Source organism: Aaosphaeria arxii, assembly GCF_010015735.1.
Source record: "Aaosphaeria arxii CBS 175.79 unplaced genomic scaffold BU24scaffold_4, whole genome shotgun sequence".
Lineage (NCBI taxonomy): Eukaryota > Fungi > Ascomycota > Dothideomycetes > Pleosporales > Aaosphaeria > Aaosphaeria arxii.
In genome coordinates, this window is record NW_022983477.1 from 3,087,621 (window position 1) to 3,109,419 (window position 21,799).

Here is a 21,799-nt window from a genome sequence, read left to right on the forward strand (position 1 = left end):
TGCTACTCGTAATTGCCTTTTTCCTTCTTTCATGGCTCTCAGGCCACAGTGAATTCACGAGTACGAGTGCATACCTTGATCATAAACAAGGCAACATCACCCGCTTTGTGAATTATCATCTGACAAGACGAGTATGTATGTACAGGAATAGTCCATAGAATAACTTCCCGACATCGCAAAGTGCACAACTACACAATCACCTGCCTATTATCTCTTTCTTATTTCCCTACAGTCCGATTAAGCGCAGAGGAGGCCCGCTACAACCGTTAGATCCCCCCTTTATAAGCTGGCCTGCCCGCGAATCATTCCTGAAACACCGACATTAGAGAGCCTGAAACGCCTTCAGATTGTTCATTTCGGCGTCGTATTCGTCTTCTCATTCGTCCACTTCCATCTTCAAGGGATCCCCAAATATCCCAAGAAACAACATCTGTACATTTGGCAACCTCTGGTCTTCTATGCCTGAACTCTAAACTCTCCTCACATGCGCTTTCGAGTCTTCCAAAACCACCCATCCACGACCTAAGATCCAGCTAACTCGAGCTGAAAACAAACGAATACCCATACAAACACACAGACATACATACATACCTAGGGACCGGTATACACACGCAAAAGCGCTGCGCCTCCAACTCACTCGTCATCCACCCATCGAGTTGCGAGGATTACTCTCGTCCGTCGACCACCACGGATTGTCACGTTCACCACATCTTCACACTCAGAACACGCTTTCGCCAAGGTCCGGGGGCTGATCTGTGGCGCCCTCCATCTGCTTTCTTTCTCTCTATTAATTACTACGAGGACTCCGTGACTGCTGATCGTCGTTTCCACCTCCATTTCCATTCCCATCTTCCCTGCAACTGCAACTGCAACTGCACTTACACCTGCATTTGCATTTGCACCTGCACTTGGACTCGGACCGTTTGTTTGCCTTCTCTTATCATCCTTCGGTTGCCTCCATCATCGATGCTGCTCTCGTTCTCTCAATAGCCTTGTCTGTCCTCATTGCGCCTTTCGTCGCAATCACCCAAGCAACAGCAACTCCTTCAGCTCTTCTACTACCTCTTTCTTACTCAACACCTCTTGATCGGTAAGTGTATATTTTCCTTGTTTCCTTTGACTTTGTTTCCACCCTTCCTCTATCAAAACATTTTCAACATCATCCGCATCTTTACCTCTGGAGCATCTGAGACCGAATCCCTGTCTCCATTCGGTCTCTGCATTCTTAACATTCTCTCTCCACTGTGGTCTCGTTCCTATATTGCCAAATCCAGTCGCACCATCGCCTTCATCTTCACCGAAACTCCATTCTGTCCACAGTTGTTACAAGGAAATCCGCGCGATGGCCAGTGTGGCAGAAAAGCCAGCACCTCAAGCTCCCTTTGTGGCTCTACCTAGGACTCGGAAACGGACAAAGACTTATCTTCTTCTGCTCGCCATTCTGTGCCCTCCGCTAGCAATATATCTCGACGGGGCTTCGTCGACATGTATTATCACCAACGTCATCCTTTGGATCCCCACATGGCTTGTTCCGGGCATAATCCATGCTTGGTTCTACATCCTGCGTTCACAATATCACCGGAACATCTCACGTCCAGTGCGGTCCCGTTTGTGGGTCCAGAACGATCCCCGGCTTCAAAAAGAGTTTGAGCTACAGGAGAATAAACGGCGTCGAACAAATTTGTTCAGCATCACCAATTCTGAGATAAAACCTTTACCTCCCCCAGGAACGGTTGCACCTACACTTCCCACCCGTCGCCCAACTGAAAACCCCTTCCGGGATCCTTCAACCGGGATTGATCATGCACTCTCGAAGGATTCTGTGCTTCAAGAAAACAGCACAATGAAATCTGGGTGATTCCAATATGGTCCAGAGGAGGCTGCTCCCTCTAGTTATCCTTCTTCGAGAAGACTAAGAGGACATCCATTACCATTCAGTACAGATGGTAGGAAACGAACCAACTGCTGAGGTTCAAGCATCCAAGTCTGAGCAAGCAGGTCGAAGAGGGCACTGCCTATCACCAGACGGAACGATAATAATAAGCCAATCACCCACAGCATTAGTTACACTTCATTGATGGATGACTGGTTTCGACATAAACACTGGCCACTGCACCTATTTTGCTCGTTTTATTTGCGACTGTTCTTAGTTGAAGATGCTGTACTAATCCGTCTCACTAGATTTAACATGTGGAAGCGGTTCCAGGGGTATGGACGGGACAAGGAGAAGCAGATAGGGAACCCTGTGCTTGTTGAAACTACCTACGATGAAGATCAACTCAGGCACATCCCGAATGTTTCCGGCTACCAAAATGCCAATCCCCAGCCTAATTATGACTCCTCGCAGTCCCCACCATACGAGTAAGTACATATATATTCCCACCCCTTGGCCTGCCAACTGACGCTGGATTAGTGGTACATATTCTCCGTCCGACGAACCCGGCTATCGCGCATCAGAAGTCCCTACCGTCTCCTCTGTCTACTCACAGCCAGGCTTACCAGAGGAGTATCAGCACGAGACCATTCGTCATCATCTGGGTCACGACATCTCACCCCCTAGTTCACCAGAGCCTGAACGCGTCCAGAACCCGGATCAACCAAGAAGATTTCGTTCAATGCGCGATGTATCCCCAGTGGACGAGTCTCGCAGTCGGCAAGCGCAGCACGGAGGGAGCAACATTCCCGTACTTCGCAAAGCACCCGCGAAGGTACGAGGCAACGAGCCTGAGCCTTCGGCGCAAAAGTTCTGGGGTGGAAAAGTAGCACCAAACGATAAGGTTCGGTGGGATGCCTATTCCGGAGAACCCACGTCCAGCACTGCCGGCAGGCCAGGACAGGTCAACCCTGGAGTCTATGCCAAAACAGGACTGTCGCCACCTTCCAAGCAACGGCCCATGGGTTATCAAGTATCCGTGAGTGGAGGACCGGAAACGTCAAGAAGAAATCAATCGCTGTACGAGCGAGCAACGCGCTTTGGCACACGGCCGCCAGCAGTTGACACGACTGTATCAAAACCCCGAGAACCATGGAAGGGAGCGAGTGGACGGGGAGAAATCGTGCAACCTATTCGAGATAATCCTGGAAGAAAAGCCTCAGCAGTTATTCAGCGAAAACCAGACCCTCGAAGTGTTGGTTCATCTCCGACGAATGCGCAAGACTCGCTTGCAGCTACTTCCGGGCGTAGTCCTGTCCCTGGTGACACCTCACATGTCGCAGACCCCCTCGAAGAGTATGACACGCATGACAACCCCATAAAACCTACCGTTCCCCTAAAAGTGGGAGTCAACTCGCCTACCAGTCCGAATAATCCAGTAAATCAAGGTCTCGCATCTCCCGACTCACTGCACGGTGCTGATCCATTGACACCGATCAATAAACGGACAGGCGCTGCGACAGCGAACCGTCCAGGTGTTTCGGGCACCGGCCATACTTATGACTCCCCTACGACGGCAAAGGGCGCAACTACGAGCAATTCCATCGAGAACACTCCACAGTCAGTAGGCGATAAGGATACCGGTCCCGCAAGCCGCTTCAGTTGGACAACGTACAACACGAGCACGACCTACCAGCATTCTCCACCACCTTCTCCACCACCACCTGTCCCATCCTTTGCGAAGAATCCTGACCAAGAGCCAATGCCCGCAGCTTCAGCGATCTTGAATCGTCGCCGCCCGGTCCCAGCGTCTGATAAAACCCCAACCCGCAAACCCATAGGAGGTTCTACCACACAGCCTACCACCATGGCATCGGCAGACCCTCCATCGCCTCGGCCTTTATCGACAATTTCGACCAGCACGCAGAAGGCTCTACCTCGCCCGCCCACTGAGATTAGCGCCGTTGACCACATCGACACGCTAGAGGCGCAAATGGAAGACCTGCGCATTCGGCGTTCGAACGTGCACAGGCTGCTTCAGGATTTGTATAATGCGGCTCCACCAAATCCTCTGGTAACGGACTTCAAGCGTATGCGAATAGTTGATAAGCGAAAGAAGGACTTTGAGGATGAGTTGGCCGAGATCAAGCGCGAGGAACATGACTTGGGTCTGAAGCTTCACCGAGCGTGGAAGAAGAGGGAACAGGCGGACCCATCACAGGAGAGTGCACTCTGGGTTCGAAGGGTCACATCGTGAGAGGATGGATTGGTCGACAAGATTGAACCAAACTCCGATTGATACGGGCGAGGTTTCCTAATACCGCCCGGTTTTCTTTTCCTAGTCCATGTCACATTCTATTCCAGACAGCCATTGCTGGGCATGGGTTTGAACTGGCTACGTCGACCATTTTGGAGGAATACCTGTTTCCTTCCTGGGTCTTCTTTTTCTCTTTTCTCTTGTATCCTCCTTTCCTTCTATCGTAGACGGTGATGTGCGATTGTTTTGCGGCGAGATACCAATTCTATACCCCATATACTTTTCTTCTTTCCTCCATCCATTGTACTGAATGTTTCCTCCTCTTTCTTCTTCTCTTCATATTCTATCCCTGGTACTTTGAGACTGGAAAATGGTCTTCACAAAAACAGAGGCCCCGAATACCACGTACCAGCAATGCAAGGAGCTACAATGAACAAATAGCTGTTGTGAGAAATTCGTGTATTGTGTTGCCAGAAAAAAAGGAAATCCCATGCATGAATTTCTAATGTAGAAAACGATCACAAGCCCTCCTTTTATACCTAGGTAGTCACCCCCCAATGACACACCCACACCCACACACCCTCTCAAACAACAACTATGCAGATCATCGATCGTCGAAAGGGAAGAAGAAGAAAAAAAAAAGGCCCGATCGCGCGCGAGCATGTGCATGATATGTCCCGCAATGAGCTTAACTACCAAACCATGCAATAACCATTCCGTACATACAGCAAAAAACGTCCTATCGGAGGCGCGCCGACCCGGACCCTGACCCTTTCGACCCAAGGCAAGGGGTGGGCCGAGGCTGGGGCTGGGGGAGCGGAGATACAAACGGGTGGGAGTGAGTGGATCGCGAGGAACGAACTCCTTGGGCCACGAGCTACTAGCGACAAGAAATGGCGGATGGGTCATTCTGGGGGCCTCATTCCGGGGGGCTGCTGGCTGGGGCTACTCTTTTCTTCTTTTTTGGGGCGTTACTTAACTATGTACACTTTTTAGATCTAAGATGTTTTGATTTCAAGACGGGGAGAGTGAGGAAAGGGAAATCTTGTAAGACTTTTCTTCTTTCTGCATCGATCGTCCCATTTTATTCATTCAATGTAATAACCGTGCTTCTCTGAGAGGCTCTGGGTATGGATTTCACCAACCTAGGTTTGTCTTTGTGCTGAACGTTTCGTCGTCAAGATGGGGTTGAAGGAAACTTTTTTCTTGTTTTTCATTGGAATAAAAGAGAAATAAGAGCAGAAGAAGAAGGGGGATGGGAGAGTGGGACGATAGGGTTCGATTGTGTGTCTGTTTAGTTGATTTGGGTACGGTACCCAAGGTGTCTTTTCCAAGTCATTGCCGGGTTGAGTGCGTAGTGAGCGCGGGCGTGGCTTCATACCAGAGCAAGAACCAGAGCCAAAGCCATAGCGGATCGCTATCAATGTTAGAAAATTAGTTAGGACTGATAGGCGCCACACCGAGCGAAGAGATGCAGGGCAAGATAATGGCGTAGTGGTCATGTTTCAGGGCAATGGTTAGATAGAGGACGGCACGGCACGAGAATGCATGGTGGAGGAACGGTGGGTTTATAGAATTGATTATGTATGTTACTTTGATCCTACTAGTGACATTTGATTGATCCCTGCCTTGAGTGTCATGATATTAAGTACAGTATGCCTACGGTACCCTAGCATTCTTGACTAGGTGTAGGTACGAGTATTCCGTCCCCAGATACTGATGGTGGTGGTGAGGGGCGGAACGGTCTATCCGGCCTAACGACGGACGCCACCTGTAAACGGTCGCTTATGGAGCGAGGGTTTGGCCACCGCCGCCCTAGGCATGAGCGTCTTGTTCATGAAGAACTTGTGGGCAAGTGCGTCCTTCGATTGGATGCGCTTCTCAAAGTTCCAGTTCAGGCATGCGGTTAGCAGATCTGCAAAGTCGTTAAGATCCGCCGTGCTTGGCCCATTGCCAGTGATGCCCCGGCCCGCATCATGGATCCTCGCCTTGAGTGGACGAGGCGCCATACGATGCTGTTCGATCTTCCGAATGATAGGCTTACAGGAAGTTAGCAGGTTGTCTTTCAAGCTGTCAAGCAGGGTACTTACATTGCCAAGCTGATCGACCTCACGACTGATGAATGTGAGAGGGGGACCAGGCTCGAAGTGCTGTCCTGAGAGTTGACCCTTCTTCAGAAGTTTCTCGCTGGGCCAACCCATGCATTCCATGATTACCTTCACCATCTGATTGTTGGACCGTCCAGGGAAAAGGATCTTGCCAGTCCACAACTCATAGATGGTACATCCAATGGCCCACATGTCAATTCCATATCCTATGTCCATGCCGAGAATAATTTCTGGCGATCGATAGAAACGACTCACGAGATAGGGTGTGGGCTCGTTGTTGTCACGCTTGTCGGCTGCTGTTCCTAAATCGCAAAGCTTCACGGTCTTCTTGTCGAGTGATACGAGAACGTTGTCAGGTTTGAGATCAGCATGGATGATCTGGCAATCCTGTAGGTGTTTGAGTCCGCTAAACATCTGACGGGCGTATGTCTTGACGGCTTGCAGAGAGAGACCATGGCCGCTGGTTTCTTCTTTCAGCAGATCTCTCAAGTTCTTCGACATGTGTTCGAAGACGATGCAGAGATGACCTTTGTGATCAAACGATCCGAAGAGTCGGATGATATGCCTTTTGTCATGCGGATCGGCGTCGTTAAGCCGCTGAAGAAAGTCCATCTCCTTCGAACTGGCCTTACGCATCGCATCGTTTTTGCGAATGATCTTAATAGCAACCAATTCACCTGATTTACCACTGACGTCCTCGGCTTGTGCAACATTGGCAAAGACACCCCGACCGAGGCCCTTTATCATGCGATACCGACCCGAGTTTACCAGCTCATTGCTAATGATCTTGTAATAACCCTCGGGGTCGTCCCAGTTGTCCAAGAGTTTTGCATCCAGCACAGTACCTTTAGTGGGAGCATCAAGTCCGTCGTGCCCCTCGCCATCTTCTTCCTCATCGTCATCATCATCGTCATCAGAGAATGCGAACATGTCGATTTCCTTTTTCTTCTTCTTGGCAGGTTTTGCTTTCTCAGATGGAAGGGTGGAAAGTGCGTTGGGATTAGTTTCGTCATACGCGCTTGCAGACATCTCTGATACTTGGGTACGCTGTTCAGCCCTTAGGCGATCATCGAGCATATCCTGAGTGGGGTCATAGTTGGAAGCAGATGGGCTATTGGTGGCTGGGCTTGCTCCATTGTTGGCAGCTTCTTGTTTATCAATAATCATAACATCCGGCGAGGCAGGCATAGAGTCCATATCCGATAAGCCAGGTGACAGCGGAGGGGGCGAATTCACTGAACTGGTAGGGGCAGCAGGTGAGCCAATGTTGGGTGTGGTAGCCTCAGAGGCGTTCGTTAGTACTGCCTTTTGAAGCAGGTTGGATTCTGCATGTTGCGCTCGCTTCGCTGCCCATCTTCGTCTCTTCTCTTCTCTCGTTTCGTTGGACGGAGCTACATCTTGTAAAATGGCAGGAGTCAGATCAGGCTCGTTGTCTGCCTCACTTGTCATTTCCACATCTGCATGTTTCTCAGCAGCAGAAGGAGCCGCGCCAGGCAATTTGTTATCAGTTCCGAGGTCTGGGGTTTTGGATCGAGAGCTGCGATAGCCGTTGCCGTTCCTGGAAGCATACTGAGATTTAGATTGTGTTGGGATGGTCGAGGACTTGGATATGGCGGTATTTTGATCGTTGGCGGCATAAGATGGGCGGAACGAAGGATTATGGCTTGCGCCATTCTCGCGGTCTTTATGCAAACTAGATCGTCGGTCGCGTCGATTCTCATTTTCGCGGGCGCTGTAGTGCTTATCTCTGTCTGTGTTATACCGTTTCTCTGGCCTCTCATGTCGATGAGGAGAGGCCTTGCGTTTGTACGAGAACGGGGCATTACTTCCACGTCCCTGGCCATCTCTGCCATGTCTGAAAGGTGAAGGAGAGCGATCATGGCGACCACGACGGTACGGGGAAGGAGACCGATCAGACTTGCGACGATATGGGGAAGGGGATCGATCAGGCTTGCGACGATAGGGTGAAGGGGAACGACTTATGTTGCGACGGCCATAACGGACGTCTGATTGGGGGGTCAACAACTGGCAGGTTGTTTTTGGGGGAGTAAGTTTTAACATACCATCCATATCTGAAGTTCCATCAAGGCCGAATGTACTGTTTGCCTGGTCAACCGTTGATTCGGATGCATTATGAGACGCAGTGTTTGCCTTCTGCGCAGGTTCGAGAATCTCACCCTCCGATGCGGAGCTCATTGGTGAGGCCATGGCGGAATCGTTATACGATCCTTAAGGTGAGATTGTGGCTCCTGCAATCGCAAGTGGGGTGTTTGCTGTTAGCGAAGTAATTCAGGTTCGGAGAAGTGATTCTCTTTGCAACTGACTGTTATCTCGTAGGAGAACGGCTCCGTCTGCCGCACGTCAGAGCGCGTGTGGCAGAAGTGACCGCAAGTGAGACAAGAGCAGCCAACCAACGACGCAGGCGCACAATCTTAGGAAAAGATGGTGCGACTGTGTGAGGGTGGTTGTGGCTGTTGACTGAGGGGTTCGTGAGGTGAGAGAGAGGTAGCACCTCGTTTGGTGCCAGTCGCGACCGCCGATGCCATCATGAACATTTTCCTGGGGAGCACACTAGCGCCTTGGCAATCAATGTCATGTGATGATAAGGATAAGACACTGTCACGTGCGTGTATATGCGTGTATGCATTCGTCGATTTCGGATCAGCTTCCCATTAGTTCACTACGAGCACTTGCAGGTCAAGTCGGTACCTATCTAGGTGGTTATTGAGATGTACAAACCCATGTCTGTTTCAGCATGATTTTCTCAATGTTGCTGCTTATTGTCGAAGTGCCTATTCGTTAAACTCATGAATACGATCCAATGGGTCGGTACTGGCTGGAACACTACCAGATTCGTACAGAGTATGCTCATGAGCACAACGGTTGTATATATGAATGGTCGATAATGTCAATTCATGACACCAGATATAAAGTACAGTACATTCTACAAGCACGTCCAGAGTATCGGGTGACCTCTCCCTGCGATTGAATGAACTTTCTGTCGGTCTTCGTCGTTATAACGGCTAAGATACGAGGGAATTTGAGCTTGAACAAAGAAAGTAGGTAGGAATCTCAAGAAGAGGGCAAGAGGGGTTCACGCACTTTGCATGCAACAGCCTGGCCTAGCACAGATCATGAGTAATCACAGTTCACAGCCCTGTTGCCCTGACCGCATGCAATGTAGATCTTTCGTAAAAGAAACAAACCCTCCGATGCCCTCCTCATCGTAGGCGAACGAGGCCGCTCCAACCGGAAATCTTCGGTATCGCAGGAGATCATATACCATGGGTGACACAACCCTGGCTGGCAATCCGGAACGGCTCCACTTTAGCGACTTCATGTGATGCTTGTACCTGTGAGAAAATCATGAGAGGACATGGAATGTAATTCCCTATATCGCTGTTACGATTTAGGAGATCATGTTATTCCCAGCCGCCATTGATCACATCAAAACCAACAATAACATAGCTACGAAAAGCTAAAAGAGCCGATGGATTTCGGATGGGTTACCGTCACCAGCGTTCGCCCGAAGCCACGTCCCAACGATTTTCAACGACTTTAACCCTGGAACATTTGGCGGAGTAGTGGCAATGCAACTGCAGGAGGCTGTAGCTCAGGGCAAGCCCACTTTTTGGCGATCACGGTCCATCGCATTGAACGTGCCGAGTTGCTAGACCTTGTACTAGCAACGGGAGCCTGAAGAGTGTTGCCATTTATTCCATATCACACTTCAGCGCCTCTTCGTATCGTACCACAATGGGCCAAACCCTTGTGAGAAGGAGATCATTGACAAAACAAGAAACAATCTAACACGTCGAAAACCCTGCGTTCGGCTATATGGACATGCTTGTACAGCCGAGTCTTTCCCAAACATTTCAACCATGGTCATAGTAAGGAGTAAAGGTGGGGCATGAAGAGCAAACCGTTACATTCTTGACAGAAAGGAGAACTTGAGACTCCACTGGGGCACATACCAATGATGAAGAGTCCCATTCGAAAGGGCATACTACCAGGCCGCATGGCTCGTGATTCATAGCGGTACGGCACTGACACTACTACCTACTCGTAAGAGATGCCAAAACCACATTGAGGAAACAATGCCATCGTGACTCGTTGTCACTGACATTTGATGATGATGATGATTTACATTCGAGACAGCATCAACTGTTGCTATGTCAGGTTCTGGACCCTTGGAGGCTACAATGGCGAAGCATGTGAATCCAATCATTGGAGAGAGATGTCTACAGACAAGCCTTTTGCTAGAGCGATCGCCAGGGTAGTCGCAGGCTGGTGGAGCTCGTCTCGCGTCGGATGGGGGTGCCAGATATCCGGGATCACGGTGCAGCAGACGGTCGGCCGTTGTGATTCCCAACTCATCGGAGCGGGGATTTCATAGAACTCGAGGCACGTGCTTCGACTCCGAGGGCTTGATAGACATGGTGGGAGGTGACTATGGGCGTAAAACATAACCGGTTTAGGTTTGATGAGTTCCGTACCCTGGTTCAGAGGCTGTTTATGGGAAGCGTTCTACTTGCTCAGACATAAACCATGCTCAGCCACTTTGGCCCAAGATCTGTAGTCTTGAAAGAGAGGAGAGGACTTCAGAGATCTCCATCGAATTTAGTCTCTCGGCATATTGCAACCACAGCATCGACTCACTCGCGGAATTAAGGTTGCGAGACAAGACGGCAGACCAATGGAGGTTAACTGCTCGGCCTGGTGTGATTATTGCAGGTCGCCAGTCCAGTCAAAATGCAGCGTCGTCATAGCTGTAATAGTTCATATGGCCAACTTCACGGTGGAAGCGGAGACCCTCATCTAAAGATAGTCTAGCTCGTGTTTAGCTTATCATTGTCCGTATGCGATTCGACGAAAGGGCATGGCGCTGGAATAGAGTTGACGAAGTGCTGCGGGGGAAGCTATACTAGCTGAACAGAACTTTGTGTCCTCAACCCATAGGGCCCGTGAACGGAACCAAACTACATCAACAAGGTTGAAATGCGCAATGTGGAATCATCGCGAGCCTCCGTCGGATCCCTTGCGTGTTTCTCAAGGAGCTGCTTGACCCCTGCAACTATTCCATCGAGCAAACGGTTCATTGTAATCGTATCTATATCCGTTGCTATTTGCTGTTTACAGTTGATCTCCAGGCCCGAAAATACAAAGTTTTCGCCGTCGATCAATCTGTCACTAGCCCTTCAAAGCAGCCGAGCTACAAGGGCCTATTCGGCGGTAGGATATTCGGCGTATTGGCAGCAGCGACGCGTTCAACTACTGGGCATAGTGGCCCATTCAGTCTTCAATTCGCGTACTCTCGAGGGTCCACCCTGAACGATAATCCCCTCCAGGTACGGCACGCAAATTAGGGCCTAACCAATAATTGTACGTCAGTTGAGGATAGACCTGCTCATTGAGGTCAAGTTTCAGTCCAGTATGCGATCCGACCCAAACCCTCACAAGCCGAGGGACGATACTGCTGCTAGGGCAGCGGTTTTTGAGTTTTCCTACCATGCAACCTGCGCAAGTCTAACAGAAACCCTCATTGATTGTTTGGGTAATCCGAAGAACCACCTGACACAATGTTTGCAATCTCCCGGCTGTTAGGTGCAGTTGGAACGACGGGAGATGTGCAGATGGCGTTCGACCGTTAGTCAACAGGTTAACGATTTTGTGCCGTGCGGCAACTGGACTCGAAGCTATTCACACAGCAGGGGAGATCATCTTGAGCAAAGGCGCGGATGTGCATTCCGCTTCCTCGCGGCATGCAATGCCCGGCTTTGTATCCCAACACGACCTAAGCAGGATGCAGGTAGCATGTGATACATGGCAGCAGAGTCTTGCAGGGCTCTGGTGCGAGCGCGGAAGAATGTGATCGATCTCAAGGTTCTTCTGAGATGCAGTGCCCGGTCAATCTGCGAAGCCCTACGACAAGGTCAAAATTCTGCAATTCGCTGCCCACGTCATGATGCCCAGGGTGTCGATAACCAAGGACGCACCTAGTTCTGTTGATCTTCACTGCTCCCAGAGCAACGTTGAGGCAGTGCGTTGCAGCAAGCTGAGACGCCCTTAGATCGGACCGATTCTGGGTACTGTCGTTACCGGCTTTGGCCATCGACTCCCGCCTTTGTGGAAAAGTATTCCTGATGACAAGCAACCAAAAAGCCCGCAAGCCTTCAGCGGCGTCGCCTACTGCAAGGCCTAGATCTCGTTGATCGAGAAGTGTGTAGTGCCAGTCCACAAATCGATAGCCGCATATCAGTCTAAACAGACTTCATGGTGCAAGGAAGCAAAGTCAATACGATGTCGATAGTGGCTGCGTTTCTAAATGTATCTTCCTCTTGTTGCTTGTGTTTGTCCTCTTGATTGCACGTTGGATTTTATGCTTGGGCATTAGTGGTGGAATTAAGGGGGGCCCAGTGAAGTTGGAACTGACACACTACGAGCAGCATCCGCCAGATGGTGCGCAGGGACAAGCACTGGTGAGCTCGAGGGGCAAAGTAGAGTTGAACCCGAACCATTACGAACTTGTTGGATGTGATTTCGAGCATTCAATCCTCCCTAGTGACAACTTGCGGAGGTGTCCGGTCTGGCCAATTCCGACAGTGCCGCATGCTAAGCCGTCTTCCCCGCGGTTTGTTGGCTTTGGTCCGCTAGACACTAGATCCGACCTGCATCCGCCTCGTTAATGGTGGTTAGGTGAGCAGCGTATTTTGAGATTCCGTCCCGGTTCAGGTTCGCCTGGTCATCAGTGTTGAGTGAGTAGTGTAGGGGATTGATTGAATTCGGTGGTACTCCATATACAACCTTGCGAACAATATAGACCTGAGGGCCCCAAAGCGCGCATGCCACTTCGCTTCCCATGGTCTTGACGAACGAATAGACACGACGGTAATCCATCTCAACTGCAATTTTCGCTCATCAGCTGGATGTTCCATCCAAAGATATGATTGCATTCATGCCTTCAGAATCCCCGAATTCGTCCCCTGGTAAGCGACACGCCCCATCCAGCCCTATCAAACGATCCAGAATCTCATCCTTCGAATCGCAGGCTCGAGTTATTGGTATGGCGGCAGCAGTCTGCCGAATGCACTGGAGGGGTTGACCCCGGACGGTGGAAGACTGCTACGTCGTGCATCGGAGGCCGTGATACACTCCCACTCATTTCACAGGTAAGCTTGGGCCTTCCGTCTCATTTCCTTTTCGATTTGCATCTCTCGACGTTATCTCGCCATTGCGATCACCTTGGTTCCAACGGGCGGCGTCCATCTTTCTACCAGTGGGGGGCCAGGCGCCTACTACCAAGGACCGAAGTACACATCCTTTAACCGCGGCGAACACGCCTCGTTCCTTCGCGAGGTTGGAACTGTTTTCAGAAAAGATCCACCCCTCAATCCGTGGATTGGAAAGGCCCAGGAAATATAAAGGGTTTCACGACCAGCACCGCAGTTGGCTGAAGAAAGAGCGGCCTACTTCCTGCACACCGCAACTGCTTGCGGCGAGCGTGGAAGTGTTAGTATTCGGAGTGGTAGAGAATGTCATTCACAACAAAGATATCAATAAACTCTGGCAAACTCCATCGATGGCCAATCCAGGGTTAGTTGTTGTTCTTGCCCGCATCGTTCTGTCGGAGATGCCAATCCATGCCTGCTGAACGATTCCATCCTGACAGAGAAACCTCAAGTCTGCCAATACCACCATTTTTCTGGCTCTTGGATTGCACCGACGACGGGGAGACGGCATGAACATGGATCCGATCGGAGGAATGCGAGCGGCGATTTTCGACATTCCCACGAATTGACGTGGCCTTGGCGCGTTGTTGAACCCTCTACTGACGTCGCAACAGTCAGGAACCCAACTCCTGGGAAGGTTCCCGTGCATCGATCCATCTCGATACATCGGTTGCCGCCTCTTTGGCACTGCGTGCGCAGCCAGCATCAGCAATCGTAGGACACAAAGCTCCTCTCGCGCCCAAACAGGGCCTGGGCGGCACTCTTGCGAGCCAGAGAGCACAGCACCAATCTCCGATCTCGGGCACCTACGCTCTGCGCACGCCTCGTGGAAAGATCACCTCCATTGCATGCGAGAGCTGCAGGAAGAGGAAGTCCAAGGTCAGTTTTGATCCTAGGTAAGCCCATGGGAGTGGAGCGGTATTGACGAAGTGATCCAGTGCGACGGAGTCCGACCCAAATGCAATACGTGCCAAACTAAAAACCTCATCTGCGTATATGATGTAGCTGAAGATGGAAAGACCACCACACAATTAAGGGCGCATGTGCGGCGACTAGCCAAGGAGTTGGATGATATGAAATCTGTTGTATCATTGTTAACAATGGCGCCAGACCGAGCTACCGCGGCAAGTTGGGCGACCGAGTTGGAGAAGAATGGATTTGCACATCATTCGGCAGAAGAGATCAAAAAGTCTTTGCAGGTAAGCTTAACGCTGCGTGTGAAATAGACCCGGTCCAGTGGCTTACCCCTTGTTAGGATACTCCTGAGCAGCAAACCCAACTTCAAGAACAGGAGTCGTTGTCCACACCAGCGAGCGAGGGACTGCGGAGGCCATCACATAGCCTGACAGCTTCTTCGTACGATGGCTCTTCACGAGAAGATAGGTAAGCGGCAAATGCAACATTGAGATCAGTTGAAACAACAAAGTGACTGACATTTGACGGAAGAAGTAGGGAACAAAGTCAACCAGTTTTTGGAGGATTCAATCCCGGCGCAATGGACGGTACCGCCCCGTTTAACATTAACGAAGCGACCGACATTGGCAAATTCAGTTTCGACTGCGCATTCTACCGACGGACGAAGCGAGAGATGCTTTCCAATGGGTGGGATCATGTACAGATATTTGGAAGGAGTGAAATAGATGTGGACAGCATACTCTTAGGATTCATGGATCCTCAAGAAGGGCAGTCTGTACCTACCTGGGCTTCTCGAATCGTCAACAAGCTGTTGCCTGCGGTGCCTATACCAACCCGACTGGCGTCAACGTACCTGTTGACCAAGATGATGAGGGTAGGTTCTTGAAGCCTGTCAAGCACAAGCACATTGACAATGTACTGACAACATATCAGTGGCTTATCTGGCCCTCCGTGGCTAACCTGAACTCAATGCCCGATTGGTTGATGCCTTTGGCTCAGCAAGATTGTGGCCCATACGACATTTTGATAGACCTTCTACCATGGTAAGGTTGTCCGAAAGTCGTGGCAGCGCGCCGACTAATCATCATGAACAGGCCTCCATTACGCCAATACCTCTATCAACATCCTGGCGAGTTTGTTGTCGGTGCTTTTGTTGGATTCGTAGGAACAAATTGGCCATACGCGGATGATGCCTGCCATTATTGGGATATGGAAGCCGGTTGTACGAAGCTGAGCCCCCTCTTTGAAAATCATATTAGCGACTTGGACAATTGGACACTCGATGCCAAAGCCGTGGAGCTCATGCCCCAAATTGGAGACTTCATCCCGATGAAGGCACTCAAAGTATGATCCGTCCGCAGGTGGTGGGAGATGTCCACGCCTGAACTCTTTCTTGTGAATACGCTGGCTAGCGTTACATGGCGGCCTTGAATGATGTTCTGCGCATGAGCAGACACATTTTCCTTTCTTTCTTCCACTGCTTCTTTTTCATTCTTTCTTTTCCCTCTCTTTTCTGAGCGTTCACATCTTTATTCTGGCGTCCGTGGTTTGTCTGATACAAAAGTACCAACGTTTCTATCGCTGTATCGGAGAGTCCTTGAGGGTGGTTGTCTGCAGATCATTGTTCTTGTATGTATGATAGGAAAGGTAAATAGCGAACAGATGGGTGGAAGGGAAAGTTAATATTAGGTAGTGATTATAGACCTACTTATCAAGTATGTATATGTACACCTGATAAAATTAGAGCGACCAGCCTTCTCTATATACCTTCCTTGGTCCCACTCGACTAGGTGGACCATGAGTAACAAGGCATCGATGGTGTGAGTTAGAGTAGCTCGTTTCGACTGTTCACCATGCTTACCTAGAATGGAGCCAGTTGTGATCGGAGGCGGTAGCATACACCCGTTTAGCTGGCGCCCCGCAGCTATTTTCATTTGCGGCGCACCCTCAAGCATCCTGCCTCAGTGCAGTGGGTTTGCACGCCTTCCCGCGTGGTGGAACGAGTCATCCGTTACGCTTTCCCCTCACACTAGCAACCATGTCGATCCCGCTAAAGAGCCTCGCAACCTGCGATCGCAGGCCTTGCTCTGCTTTACTTCTCTACTCTTTAAAGAGCCAAATGATGGATTTATCGTCGAATGTCCAGCGAATACAAACATATGAACAAAAAACTGACTCTCAGGTCGCTTTCGCTCTCCCAGCCTGTGTTATATAACCCAAATGGACAAACCAGAGGAGAACAACCTCAGCTTCAGCCGTAAATCCATCACCGATCTGAACAGGCATTAATTGATATGCTACAATGCCGACACCAGGCTGTGCCGGTTGCCGAAACGCCCACCAGCCATCAAGCCCACACTATCTCATCCTACGTGCGCAACCCAGATTCTCGGGACGATTAATGGCAATAGTGCATTAGGGCGTCCTCGTGGCACAGCGAGCCAGTGTTTACATCCATAGCTATCTGCGCGATCCGAAGAAAAAGCCAACAAACTGGGCTCGTGGTCGTCCAACCAGAGCAACATCGCCGAGTGCTGGCATCCTGGCTTTCCCCATGGTGGAGCCTATCATGAACATACACCCCTATACTTCTATGTATCGTATGATACACTATCTGCACAGAGGGGGTTACAAGCAATCGTCTAAACCTGGACTCCGCGGACGCATGTGCCTCTGCGTTCTACTCCGAAGCGGGCATAGATGGATACGATTTGTCGCCTACTTTCTCTTTCAGGCTTTTTGGCAATGATAGCGAAAAGCATCTTCCAAGAAAACTGACTAGATATCCTACTGCAGATTGGTACAACCCTGGCATCTCTGAACTGAACTTTACTTTCGAAAATGCTAGCGTGGGACCCTATACTAATCATCGCAAGCCCCCATCCCGGCATCCTCCGTGTGCCTTTCACGCGTCTCAGTTCTCATCAATAACTGGGGTGAAGTTACGTACAACAAGCTGAATCGATCGAGATTATAGGTGCATTATTCCCGGAAGAGAACTCCGAGAACGGGTATACCAAGCGAAGAAGCGGGAACGTGTTCTAGTCCCACGGCAGAGCTAAGATATTCACGTTTCTACCCTGTTCGAATCCGTCTCGAGACGAGTCTACGGAGTATCATTCGGTCAAATCGGATCTTTAAAGGTAGTCGCCTATCGGACCATGCACATCATTAACCGTTTTCGCTTCTTGTCTGGAGAAAAGGCCATTGCTCTACCTTGCTTGCCTAATAGACGCTTGAATGATTAACAACAGTCGAGCACTTCTAGATACTTGTAGTAGAGAATATTCGTTCGTCGTTGCAACGCCACATCAATGTCTACGCGGTGCCCACGACTCCGTCGAAATCGGATCTAAGATTAGGGACCGGAGGGCGAATAAAGTTGCCATTATATCCCACTAGTCATTGGCCCAAAGTCAGGCCAAACGTATAGCACCATGGCCGGAATGAACAACCTGAACCCTTCCACCGAACAAACGGCCCCCAAATGAAGTAACGGCCCTTCTTTTTTACTTTCTCTTACGAAACCTAGACTTTGATAGGTCGCGATCCGATGGGTCGTTAATTTATTATGTTAACACTACATACCACGACGATGATGTCTCCAAGGAGAAACGGAGACAATAATAATTCCAACTGTCGTGAACCAGTCCAGGCCATGCAAAATCCACTCTTTCTCCTCAAACAAGTACATCCTCTCGCAGCTTTACCAGAACGAACAACTTCCACAAATGTTCCTGTGTACTTGGTCGCATACCTATGCAAAGACCCAGACAAAAGCAAAGAAAGAATCAATCCCATGAATCATTTCAAGCACCAAGTCTGTATCAACTGACCACGAATAACTATCGGATGCTGCAGCCATTCGTCGGATCCTGCCGAGCTAATCCAGCTAGCCTCCTAGGTCTACGGTGAAGGGGAGTATCTTTATTTAATATACTGGTAGTGGGGCTGGCCGAGCGCTTGCGTACGTCCAGGAGTGCATGCATCGTGGTGCTTTTGTGTGGATGATGCGCTACGATGCAACGGGTGTGTTCTTCCGGTGTCTTGGCCGTTGGACTACGTAACTATCACAACAGGTCGCGGTGATGATACTTTCTCTCACAGGTATTTTCTTTTCCTTTTTGCGAGCTGCGATTGTTCAATCGGGGTCTAAGGGACTAAGTGGATACATAGGTGGGTGTGATTAAAGGCATTTGCCGACAAGCGCCGTATCGTGACCTATGTTTGACGGTGAGTGCCGTGAGTATGGCGTGCGATAGTGGGGGTTACTGATTCATGGCATGCACTAGGCTTTTGGATCTTATCATTAGTGCGCCTATCGTGTCGTGTGGATGGTGCATGGTCTCGATCAATTGATTAAGCCTCTTGCAGGTTCTATGTGCGGTGACGATAACATATCATGTATACTACTTGCTCACTGATAGTTATTAAACGGAATGGATCGAGTCAGAGTAGGATGGACTGCATTCGAAAGATTGTGTAAACGAGAATATCGATTACGATCCTAAGTGAACGAAGGCCAAGACAGCAGCGAAAGACCATTCTTTCCAGCAATGTATAAAAAACTAATCCAAACGATATAGTTTAAACAAAAGTGATCTCAAGCTTCAGGAAGGGATCCACCCGAAACCTCCAACTCCACCGTCCTTACCCAGGACTCTGTTCTCTGAGAGCTCACATCGTGTTCTTGATCCCTATTCCCCCGTGCCTATGGGAAACAAAAACACCCAGAGTCAGCATCCATTATTAACTCATACTGTCTGAAGAGATGGACAAGCCTTCGTCAGAAAATCTCCATTCGAGGATGACAACTTACCCATGTCCGAACATACAAAAAGTAATCCATAATCCACTCGAGAAGATAGCGAAGGGCAAAGAAGAGTATGGTAATCAGACCGAAGGAAGCGAAAATGAACAACAGGGTCTCGGCGTCTGGTCGCTTCCTTTGGATCTCCCTTCGATGCTTTTCAGTCGTAACCGTGAGGATTTGCCACCTATTTGGATATCAACGATCGCACCCAGGGCGGTAGTAGTAAAAGAGGGGATAGTCCTACACTCCGACACCAACCATCAGGGCGTTGCCTATGACAGCGACAATTACGAGAACACGCTTTTTGGTGAGGTGCCAACGTCGCAGCAGTCCTGGTTGAACATCAAGACTGCTGTCTGAGGGTGGTCGCATCGAAAGGTCGAGCGGCGGGAAAGTTTCCAGTTCTATCATGTTGTTTGCCATGTTGAAAAGCGACGTGTGTTTATGGAAACGAATGGTGGGAATAAATGCTTTTTCTTTTAGCAATGTGACTGTATCGACTGTGGAAAGAGATGTTGTGGTGTTGTTGGAGGATTGTTGATACGAGGCATCATGGTGGATTTTGTGATGCATAGATACATTTTTTGGCCTTCCTTCTATCTTAGGAGGAACATGGTTGTAGGCAGGTGGTGTACAAAAAGGCGCAACCGCAACCGTGATATAGAGCATGTCTTTACGATAGGTGCGCGCTTCGAACGCATGAACGACATGGCTTGTTTGGTGAAGGTCCTGAACGGACTGTCAGGGCATAACATAACAGACCATATAATGGGCTTTCCATCACAAATGAGAGTATTCGATCTTAGGAGGAAAGAAGGTTGGTATTTTTCATATTAATCCTGGAATTGTTCTGGATGAATCTTAGACCCACCACTGTGTTCGGTGCTGGAAATGAACTCCTTTTGAAATGTTCTCATCCTAAAATCATATACCTGCCATTGCACGTCAAAAGTTTCCGACGATGTCCATGACATTTCGTCTACATAACAACATAAGCTTCTTGTAAAAAGCTGTACTAGAAGCCATTGATAAAAGATTATCATGCCAAATTATTCAAACCCCTGTATGTTGCTCCTAAAACGTCCAATGCGCCAGTTTTGAAGTTATGCATGCATGATCATCTTGATATGTCAAGGTCTATTTGGTATTCAATCCAAGATTCGATGGGGACGGAACCGAGGTCCACTCATCATCACTGGAGTCAATCGCTGATGTTGCAACTGTACGCGTGATATGCGTTTTCGCGGCCATGGAAGAAGTAGGAGAAGGAGGAGGTGTAGTTTTCGCCCGTATTGGGATATTAGTAGCGGCAACGGCTGTTCTTGGTGGAAAATCGTCATCAGAGCCATACAAACTGTCATTGCAGTCGGTGTTGCTGGTCTGTCCCGGGCTTTGGCAGGCGTTGCTTGGCTTTGCCGATACGGTAGGGCGGTGGACCAGCGTAAAGCCATCATCCTCATCAGACTGCTCGCTTTCAGAGAAGACTTCCAAAATTTCGGTGTTCTTATATTGATGGACTACGTAAAAGGTACCGCCCGTGTATGTCTTGCGCCGTTTTGGGGAATGGCTCTCATCAACTACGTCGCGAAGTTGGGGATCGAAAGTGTCGTCGAAGTGGAATTCAGCGTGAGTGCGCGCATCCATGTCAAATAGGGCTATCGACCTGTCGTGTGGACGAGAGGCAGACATTGCAACAATGTCCGAGGCGCCTGCGTACTGTGAGCGGAAGAGACGCTTTGTGGTGACATTGACTTACCTTCATCCTGGAAATCGCGCTCGTGATTTGTTATGCATATGTCCTGATGGAATTTGGGAATCTCAAAAGCAACTCGTTGGAACTCCGGGTCCGTACCGAAGCGATGATATCTAAAAGCAGAGACGCAGTAGTTCAGCAGAGTATCTAAGAGACACTGTTCTGCGGCGAGATGCTTGTAAACGAAACGTATCGTATCACATAGTCCGGAAGGCGGATTTGGTACGCTGCATGAGATTTCAACAGCACGAGTGAGGCTAGAATTTGCTGCAAGCTGAAGTGCTGGGAGGTCATAGTCTCGTGCGATTTTGTATGTCTCCACGTGCGTGAGCAGCGAGATATTGAGGGTACTTTCTTCATCCGACGTTAGGTAGCTGTCCGTATAGATGTAGCGCAGCAAGCGAACCATGGCGGCTTCAGATGTGACCTCGATACATGCTTGGTAGCCACCGTCGAGCGAGCTTTCGAAAGTGTAGGAGAGTAATGGACATTTGCTAGTGATGAAAAGGTAGGATACATCTGCCACGCGAACAATGGGGCCGTCAGGAAGAAGAACGCTTATTGTCGAGTCCCGATACTCATTTGGATTTGCTGCAAGGAATTCAAGCTCCGCCATGACGGCCGATGAACCAACCCTGTGTGCAGCAACACGTAGGTAAGTAGGGTACACCAGCGGCAACAAGCAGTGGATAGAGGTCGTTTCGTATTGTGTTGAACGATCGGAGAGACACGAAGGGTGTTGTTAGAAATGTTGGAGGTGATAGAGATGTGAAAGCGGAACAGAGATCAGATGGGAGAGAAGGAGAGCAGAGGTCTTCAGCAGCCAAAGTGAGATATCGGGGGTTACACCT

The 21,799-nt window shown here is 49.6% G+C and overlaps 7 protein-coding genes across 7 annotated transcripts; 3 read left to right on the top strand and 4 right to left on the bottom strand.

Moving 5' to 3' along the window:
• Positions 1 to 1,136: 1,136 nt before the first annotated feature.
• Positions 1,137 to 1,967, top strand: BU24DRAFT_199254 (uncharacterized protein). Its single transcript, XM_033521801.1, has one exon. It carries the CDS (start codon positions 1,343 to 1,345, stop codon positions 1,856 to 1,858), a length of 516 nt encoding a protein of 171 aa, XP_033384666.1. The 5' UTR covers positions 1,137 to 1,342; the 3' UTR covers positions 1,859 to 1,967.
• A 221-nt stretch (positions 1,968 to 2,188) lies between these two features.
• Positions 2,189 to 4,130, top strand: BU24DRAFT_409440 (uncharacterized protein; the record flags this gene model as incomplete). Its single annotated transcript, XM_033525917.1, has 2 exons — positions 2,189 to 2,361; positions 2,414 to 4,130. The coding sequence occupies 2 exons, from the start codon at positions 2,189 to 2,191 to the stop codon at positions 4,128 to 4,130; spliced, it is 1,890 nt and encodes a 629-aa protein (XP_033384667.1).
• A 168-nt stretch (positions 4,131 to 4,298) lies between these two features.
• On the bottom strand, positions 4,299 to 4,887 carry BU24DRAFT_199251 (uncharacterized protein). The gene has a single exon (XM_033521800.1). The coding sequence runs from the start codon at positions 4,797 to 4,799 to the stop codon at positions 4,467 to 4,469; it is 333 nt and encodes a 110-aa protein (XP_033384668.1). The 5' UTR covers positions 4,800 to 4,887; the 3' UTR covers positions 4,299 to 4,466.
• An 806-nt stretch (positions 4,888 to 5,693) lies between these two features.
• BU24DRAFT_422673 (kinase-like protein) lies at positions 5,694 to 8,765 on the bottom strand. Its single transcript, XM_033528048.1, has 3 exons — positions 8,302 to 8,765; positions 6,221 to 8,244; positions 5,694 to 6,169 (listed from the first exon to the last, which is right to left on the bottom strand). The coding sequence occupies exons 1-3, from the start codon at positions 8,444 to 8,446 to the stop codon at positions 5,885 to 5,887; spliced, it is 2,454 nt and encodes an 817-aa protein (XP_033384669.1). The 5' UTR covers positions 8,447 to 8,765; the 3' UTR covers positions 5,694 to 5,884.
• Positions 8,766 to 13,110: 4,345 nt separating this feature from the next.
• Positions 13,111 to 16,130, top strand: BU24DRAFT_422676 (uncharacterized protein). Its single transcript, XM_033528049.1, has 8 exons — positions 13,111 to 13,224; positions 13,287 to 13,407; positions 14,082 to 14,346; positions 14,406 to 14,666; positions 14,723 to 14,850; positions 14,914 to 15,256; positions 15,316 to 15,425; positions 15,477 to 16,130. The coding sequence occupies exons 1-8, from the start codon at positions 13,182 to 13,184 to the stop codon at positions 15,730 to 15,732; spliced, it is 1,527 nt and encodes a 508-aa protein (XP_033384670.1). The 5' UTR covers positions 13,111 to 13,181; the 3' UTR covers positions 15,733 to 16,130.
• Positions 16,131 to 19,077: 2,947 nt separating this feature from the next.
• Positions 19,078 to 19,982, bottom strand: BU24DRAFT_199726 (uncharacterized protein). The gene is made up of 2 exons (XM_033521803.1): positions 19,440 to 19,982; positions 19,078 to 19,379 (listed from the first exon to the last, which is right to left on the bottom strand). The coding sequence occupies exons 1-2, from the start codon at positions 19,862 to 19,864 to the stop codon at positions 19,169 to 19,171; spliced, it is 636 nt and encodes a 211-aa protein (XP_033384671.1). The 5' UTR covers positions 19,865 to 19,982; the 3' UTR covers positions 19,078 to 19,168.
• Positions 19,983 to 20,752: 770 nt separating this feature from the next.
• On the bottom strand, positions 20,753 to 21,717 carry BU24DRAFT_199710 (uncharacterized protein). Its single transcript, XM_033521802.1, has one exon. The coding sequence runs from the start codon at positions 21,562 to 21,564 to the stop codon at positions 20,851 to 20,853; it is 714 nt and encodes a 237-aa protein (XP_033384672.1). The 5' UTR covers positions 21,565 to 21,717; the 3' UTR covers positions 20,753 to 20,850.
• Between the last annotated feature and the right edge of the window lie 82 nt (positions 21,718 to 21,799).